Consider the following 7,705-nt stretch of genomic DNA (forward strand, 5'->3'; position numbering starts at 1 on the left):
AAGCCGGACATCATTATCGGAGGCCTCCTGTGCCACTTCAAAGACAGTCATCCCACCCCAAAAAAGGCCTAGAGGCGCCAACTCGAATGGCCCTTCCTGGGCGTACGCGCTCAGCGTCCGCGCTCTTAGCGTAAGCCGAAACCGGTCTGCGCATGCGCACTGCAGGAGACGCCAGCAAGCCTAGGTGAGGCGTCCGTGCTAGATGTCGGCATCAGCGCGCGGGCGCTCGTGTACGCGTTGGAAGGGGGGTCCGGTTTATAACAATGGAAGGATCGCCGGGCTCTCGGTGGCTCTTTTCTTCATGGCTTGAAGCTATTTCAGGTTCCCCGAACTTTTCTTCGCGGTTTAAGTTGTTCTTTCATCGCCCCCCAACCCCTTCTCTCCACGGCTTGAAATTCTCTCCGTCCGCTCGACAGGGGAAGGGAGCCAGCACCAGGAACATGGAGATGCATGGCACATTTAAATGTCGCTGGATCGTTCCGTGGAAACGGCTCCCTCTTCTGACTCCCGCGGTTTTTGCGCTTAAAAAGCCGCGCTAACTCCCCGGGAGTCACACATCCAAGAAGTATTAGTTTGCCAACAGCTTCAGAGGCAACAACAACTGACGAGAATACAAAAAGGAAGCTAAAAATGTTGCCGGCCCAGCGATTGCTATCTAATCCCTCAAGCACTGGAACTGCAACCCGTGGAATTAAAAGCAAAGAGAGAGGATAGCGAAAAGTAGATAGGAGAGCGGCAGAAAAAAAAAACGAGGGTAGGTTGGAACTTATGCAAAAAAAAAAAATATGTTCGCGCCACTCGTGCGAAAGTGCTTATGGGTATTGTTGCACATATTCGCAACACGGTAAATTCACTGCATATTCAGGGCCGCGAGCATGTAGCGTCCTGTCGCTAATGAATCGCGCTAGCGGCGCATTGCACAAACGGGTTGGGTGGAGCGCCGAGTCACCGTACTGGAGAAAACCAGTAATCTTTTAAACATCGTGTTATCCGACAATAACTTCTGTTCATTTCTTAGCAGATTTAAATTATAACCAAGAACATTTAACTAGAGTTTGACTCTTGATTGCTGCTCTGGGTAACGGCGTAGTTACTGGCTTGCCGAACTGATGGCACACTCTTCAGAATAGTCCCCAGCATGCCACTCTATGAAGTCTTCGTTAGCGGTTCATCCTTCACGTACATCTTTGATAGAATTGCCGAAACTAGCATCGATTACAGCAATGGTAAACCCCTTCTCGACGGCGAACGATCGAATCGTGAGAAGCAATTTACCAACCTAGACAAAAATGTGAACTACCACACTACTAATTGTTACATTGGACAAATAACCTACTGGCATAAAACGCAGCATCAGGTTTGCCGCGTCTTATGTGCAACACATGCAACATTCACTTCAACGCATCCTTGCTGCACTTGCACCACATCGACAAAAGATTGGAAGAGCTTTCTGCTATTGAGGCTAATAACATGAGTGTTGAAATGTAGACATTAAGACACGATTTTACAATTTTGAATGCACAGTGCAAGAACCATATACAAGTATCGGTGAGTGAGCTCTAAGTATGAGCGTCCGGGAATTACAAATTTCACTGCTTGAACGAAAGTACCTAGAAGCTTCATTGCTTTGCACTGTTATTGCGTACGCAATTCCACTATCACCTATGCCGATGTGGTCACTGTACGCGCTTAATGAAAAATGTACCTGTCAAGCAAGAGTCTTCTTATAAATTCCTCTATATACCTCATAGAAGGCACACGCTTTCTTGTAGCATTTTATGTAGCAGCCCATGGCCATAGCCTCCCTCCGATGGGGGCACTTTTGATAAAACTGCGCATTCGTACGGCAGGCTCAACATCCCAAAGCAACCTACCAAAGCAGGGACACTGTAGCAGGGCACGGCCGGAATCGAGCCGCCTCCGCTACTCGAGCCCGGCCGCGAGCACGGACGTGTGCCTTTCCAACGCACCGAGAGAGGGCGCCACACGTTTCATGAAAAAGCTGATGATGCATGATAAATAGTGAAATAGCGCAGGAAGACTTTTACGCCATTGAAATGTAAAATACCTTATACTTCCTTAAAGGTAGGACATTACCCTACGTGAACCTGCTAGAGCTTGTCGATATATTTTAAAATAGGGCTGTAGTGAGCGATAAATTGAAGTCAAGTGGGGTATTTTTCAGGACCTCGCCATAGGCTCCATGCTGTCATAGATCATTGCTCATGGCAAACGCAATATGTAAGCTACATCGATGAAACTCGACTAAATGAAACTTTAAGATGCATTTAACATCTAGGCGAGAGAGCTAATTTCTAACTGTTATGTGCGACGAAATATCAATTTTTATTTTTCGTCGCCATTGAGTTACGCGCAGCCGCGCCGCCGGCTGTCGCGAGATGGCGCGACCGGTTTTTCGAGGCGCATGGTCCAGAATCCTGGGGATGATTAGTGCTGGAAATATATTTGCAATGTTGTTCTATAGTTATGACTAACATTATAATGACATTTTGAAGGCTATATTAAAACAATGTTTGTTGACTGCGTTAAAGTGCGCTTTCTATTTAACACACGTTATGTGTTAATTGTTTATGTTAATGTAACATTAAAATGGAACATGCAACATTACTGTTACATACAATTTTTATAACACTATTCTAGTGTTCGGTGCTACATAGGTATCGTGGCCATGACCGGTGTCCAGCAGAAAAAACTTCGTCCCCGTGACGGATTACAACCACCACCATCGAAAAAACAGCAGCCGCATACAGCGGCCGCTCAGACCACACGGCGACGGTAGCAGCCTTCGCGCGCTACCTGCGTGGGCAGGAATCATTCACTTTTAAGTATCAGTTCATCTCCAGTCGCCAGGTGCAGTCAAGTAGTTGAAACCGACACTAGCCGGAATTTCCTACCACTGGCCAATCCCCCTGGGGGGCATGTGCCATTTTATGAGCCCAACAACAACACATCTTCGTAGCTTGTTTCGTCTGCCAACGGCGTAAAGCAAAACATGACACTGATAACTGCTGCTCTTTCGCAGTCGAAACAGCTGCGGCACACGAGGAACAAGTCAAGCGCAAAGGGGTCAGTTACGGAATTAATTTCGGCCAGCGCCGAATGTGGGCGCCACACAACCGGATTTCAGCGAACGACTATCATCATCATGTAATCGAAGCACCGAGAAAGAAATAAAAAAGTCGCGAGCTCTCGGCTTTGATCATCTCGTGTGCTGGCGTTCTTTCAGAGCACGTTTGTCGTCGTGGCTGGTTGCAGGGACGCTCTTCGGCGAACTGTGGGCGTCCTGGATCCAAGGCTTGCTCATCTGGACGTCAGGTAAACCTATTTGTCGCCACCACAGTGTGAGGGTGCCTGCATTGCACAGTGGCGTGATGTCTTATTATGCCTTCTGTTTAAGGTGCGCGCAGGCATTTTGTGCAGCCTTGTTCCGCTGATACCATGAGCTCCGGCTATGTCCGGCATCCATCGAGATCGGAGACAAAGGGCAGGGTCCCCGAAGCGGGAGCCCAAGCCGTCTGGTCGGCCTCGTCCCAGCAGCCAGGTAAGCCGAGAATCGAAGTGGCTGGCTGGGCTGTTCTGAGACCTGTTCGCGCGCATATATTCGCAGTGTATGGCGTCGGTCGGCTTCGAAACAACTGGCTCGACGCTCGCTGGCAATCGAGTGGACTGCAGCTGTGTCCCATCAGCATTCATTTCCACCGCAAGGCGATCTCCTACGCGCGCATATATTCGGAGTGTCTGGCGTCGGTCGGCTCCGAGACAGCTGCCTAGACGCTCACTGGCAATCTGGTGGGCTGCAGCTGCCTCCCATCAGCATTCATTTCCACCGCAAGGCGATCTCCTACGCGCGCATATATTCGGAGTGTCTGGCGTCGGTCGGCTTCGAAACAACTGGCTCGACGCTCGCTGGCAATCGAGTGGACTGCAGCTGCCTCTCATCAGCATTCAATTCCACTGCAAGGTGAAGATCCAGGGGATTTGCATCTGCGCCGACTACATGCGCGGCGAGAGTTGCAACCCTAACAGGCAAGCTGTCTTTTTCAGTAATGACCCAAGCATCGTTTATGCTGTGCTTCAGTGGACAGGCCCGGAAATAAGTTATCTCGTCGTCAATAGCACATGTAAGCATGAAATGCTTTACGCAGAGAAGGCATAGCCCATTCTAGGACATCTGATAAATGGTGGTAGCCGCACTCGGGTTTTGAGGAAGTTCCGTCATCGGCCATTTTTGTAAGCTGGACCGCGCGCTCGGCTTCCTTGGGCACTCTTTGTGTGTAGCGGTCCGCGTGACGAGCGTCGCGTGCCGAAGAAGAGGTGGCGCCAGCACACCCTGCGCAGAACGGTGTGGGGCCTTGCCCTCTGCCGGACGCCGCTTCTGCCGTTCAGTAGACGCCAGCGTCGAAGCAGCCTTACCGCGTGTGGGCGCCATCTGCTCTTCTCCGGCACGTATCCCGCGCTAGTCACGAGGGTCGCTACAGCTGCTATAGGCGCCGCAGACTGCAGTCGCTTATTATTCGCGAAGCTGGCGCGTGCAACGCTGCTTGGCGCATTCGTAAGGTTCCTTTCGCTGTTTGAATGCCCATAGCGCTCGCCGGCTCTACAGCGACCTCCGCGAACAATCGTACTACGCGTACATTGGCTGAATCACTTAGATCTGGCCTCTATACAGAGGGTTTCACTTTCCACAATTTTGAAAATAGGCTTTTGGAGTTAAAGAGCACCTTTTTTCAGCATAGTACATCAGAATATAGCTAACACATGCTAACTAGCAGGCTGGTTAATGATATTGAATAGTTAACTGCTATTACTGTTAGGATCCTCAATCATTGAGAGGCGGGTAGTCCTCTGTAAGTAATATCCATATCAGAAAACTGTTACCCTCGATGCTGTGGGCCAAACAATTTTGGCTATTTCGACAAGTTAGATGCATAGGAGGGGTTGCTTTGCCTACAAGCTTCTCGAATGCGCATGTATTTTCTCGTCATGCAGCCAAAATTTTTTGGGCCATAGTAGCAAAGGCAGCCACATTTTCAAAATTATAAACACTGATATGGATATTGCTTATAGTGGGCTACATACCTCTCAATAAATAATGAGCCGATCTGTAGTTAAAAAGTTGAACTATCAGTTTTAGTTGTCCAGCCTGCTAGTTAGCATGTCTTAGTTGAATTTTGATGTACTACACTAGAGGGGATGGCATGCTAGAAACGCTAGAGTATGTATACGTTCTGGAAACAAATGTTATTCTTGGTTGCCTTTCCCTGTCAGACAAATTTATAAATGTTTTGTGCATGGTGTTTTGACACCAACAGAGAACCTTTGAAAGTCTCATAGAATTCCTTAATTTCAGTGGTTTCATGCAAGTTCTGGTTTCATATTAGGCTGGCTGCTTTCCATCTTGGGCTGCCTCTTCAAATTCTTGGCCTGAGATTCTTTGAAACATCTGTATTGATACCTGCTTGAGACGTTTGATGAATTTGTTGTGTCAGTGCTGGCACCACCATTTAGTTTTTCAGTCCAGGGCCCTTTTTTTGCTGTTTCTAGCACATAGTGCTGAGCATTTCTGCGAGCTAGTAGGGCCACTGGTTTTCGCCCAAACACCATTGTGTAGTTGTTCACAATAAATGTGGCAGATTGTTCCTCCTTCGCGCTCCAAGTTAGCACCTGTACAATGTAGCCCAGAAAACGTGACCATTAAGAGTAGAACTATGCAATTTCCCAGAAGTAAATGCCTACTGCTAATAGAAAAGAATTTTTGTTGAAGTACGTTTACTGACCGATGGTCACACTTTAAGGAGGTATGGTAGGGTAAATGGCACATATTAGTTTGAACGTAATATTTTAGAAATGAGTGCAGATATTTGCATTAAATTGCATGTGCTCGCAAAAGATGCCCTTGGGTATAGAATGAAATGAAACACTTTGTTTATGTCTAGATGGTTTACCTTTCCTGAGTCTCACTCCCAAAATTTCAGGTGTTTAATTATTCAGTGTACTTTTTCTTTGCAGCCACAATGAGGAATGAGATGATATGCGGTAAAGTTATTTTAAATACCCATACCCTAAATCTTAACTAAACACATATCGTATTCTGTTTGAAGTTCGTGCTGCTAAAATATCTGCATGCACAGAGCCACAGCAGGGTGTCTTTCAGTGTAACTTTTTGCCAGTGTTACGCATATCATCGGTGATATTTTTTAGTTCAGAATATATAGGATTGGATGTGGTACAGATGTGCAAAGTTTCACTAGAATCGGATGAATGCTTCATGAGAAAAGGTACATTGAATCTGAGCAATTCATAAAAAACGCAATTTGAGATAAATGAAGCTTTATGTTTGCATACTACTGACTTTTTCGCACGTGTCAAACCCTTCTTAGTGTTTCTTTTTATTCAGTCTTCCTTGCTGTCAGCAGAGAGAATTCTGTCCAGTCAACACGCTCTTTTTCCATCCATTCTGTCGAGGGCAATATTACAAAACACATATGGTGCGGCCAGATGCCACCCTTTTTCCCCAAATACGAAGTGCATAAACTAGCTTTTAATTTACCTCAAAGGCGTCCAGCAGTACGCCTGGACGTCTGGAGCGCATTTAGAGCATCGCTTTCGCTGTAGGTGACAATTATAGAGGATGCCAAACTGCCTCACCTGTCAATAGCGTCTTCCAAAGTTATTCCTCCCTTGCGCTATTTATTCAAGCGACGTCTTGCAACAAGCTGCGGAGAATGGCGAAGTTGATCAGACTGTAGCCAGTCGTACTTGAGCCGTCTACATCAAAGGATTCACCACTGATCCTCTCACCAGGTTTCGTGAAGCTTGCGCTTCATCGTGCCGGTTTATCACTGCCCATCTTGCTAGTGAAGCGATTATTTTTTAATGTTCTCTTTATGCTCCATTTGCCATATCCCTTTTTTTGACCGTGCCATCTTATGGGCAAGTACTACATTTGAAACTCGATACAGAAGCGATCACGACCGTAATTTTGGAAGCAATAGACAGTTTTAGCATAACATTTGCGTACGCAACACGCAAGACGGTTGCGCACGCTAAATCCAAGCCGTGAACGACGCTTTTAGATGAGCGTTTGCGGACCGCTCCGCAACAGGCACTCAGTGGCCAAACAAAACCCAAGTTCAGCCACGTTTGAGTAAGCACCTAGTGCCACCGCACGTCAGAAAAGAACTTCCTAAAGTCCCTTCATGAGCTTTTCTAAAAAAAGCAAAGCGTATCTAGGGGCTTTAGAACTTCCCTCTCGCTGTACTGCTCTTCAGTTTCAGTTCTCACACATGTGCGAAACCGAAACTTCTGAATAAATAGCCATACAAACATGGCACAAACGACCGTTGCCGTGACGACAGCATAAACAGTCTGTTGTTAGGCTTACAGGCTTGAAAATAGACTGCTATCTCAAAATTACCGACAACTTATCACATATAGCATTGTGTCCGAGTGAGAAAACAAGAATCGGAAGCCAATGCAACCATTTAAAGCCAGTTGAGCGCCGAATAACGCAATGAAGAGGTATTTTAGAACCGAAGTGGGCAAGCAGGGTGCCGCCATGTTGCCCCCGTAAGCCCTGCAAAGACGATACGCTATTTCCAGAAAATTGCGTGCGTACGCTAAACCATCGCCTCCTTAGAAAGCTGCCTGCGTGTGCGCCAGAAACCTGCTGCCCTTACCTTTT

At 47.0% G+C, this 7,705-nt stretch overlaps 1 protein-coding gene across 1 annotated transcript; it reads left to right on the forward strand.

Moving 5' to 3' along the window:
- Positions 1-2,975: 2,975 nt before the first annotated feature.
- Positions 2,976-4,062, forward strand: LOC144102651 (anaphase-promoting complex subunit 10-like). The gene is made up of 3 exons (XM_077635869.1): positions 2,976-3,336; positions 3,419-3,562; positions 3,629-4,062. Exons 2-3 carry the CDS (start codon positions 3,460-3,462, stop codon positions 3,790-3,792), a joined length of 267 nt encoding a protein of 88 aa, XP_077491995.1. The 5' UTR covers positions 2,976-3,336; positions 3,419-3,459; the 3' UTR covers positions 3,793-4,062.
- The last annotated feature ends 3,643 nt before the right edge of the window (positions 4,063-7,705 follow it).

This window comes from Amblyomma americanum, chromosome 1 (assembly GCF_052857255.1).
Source record: "Amblyomma americanum isolate KBUSLIRL-KWMA chromosome 1, ASM5285725v1, whole genome shotgun sequence".
NCBI classification, from domain to species: domain Eukaryota; kingdom Metazoa; phylum Arthropoda; class Arachnida; order Ixodida; family Ixodidae; genus Amblyomma; species Amblyomma americanum.

Excerpts from the sequence above, each read along its gene's own strand:
- LOC144102651 (XM_077635869.1), top strand. The coding sequence starts at position 3,460 with ATGAGCTCCGGCTATGTCCGGCATCCATCGAGATCGGAGACAAAGGGC. Across the intron at positions 3,563-3,628 it reads GGCCTCGTCCCAGCAGCCAG|TGTATGGCGTCGGTCGGCTT; the intron begins GTAAGCCGAGAA and ends ATATATTCGCAG.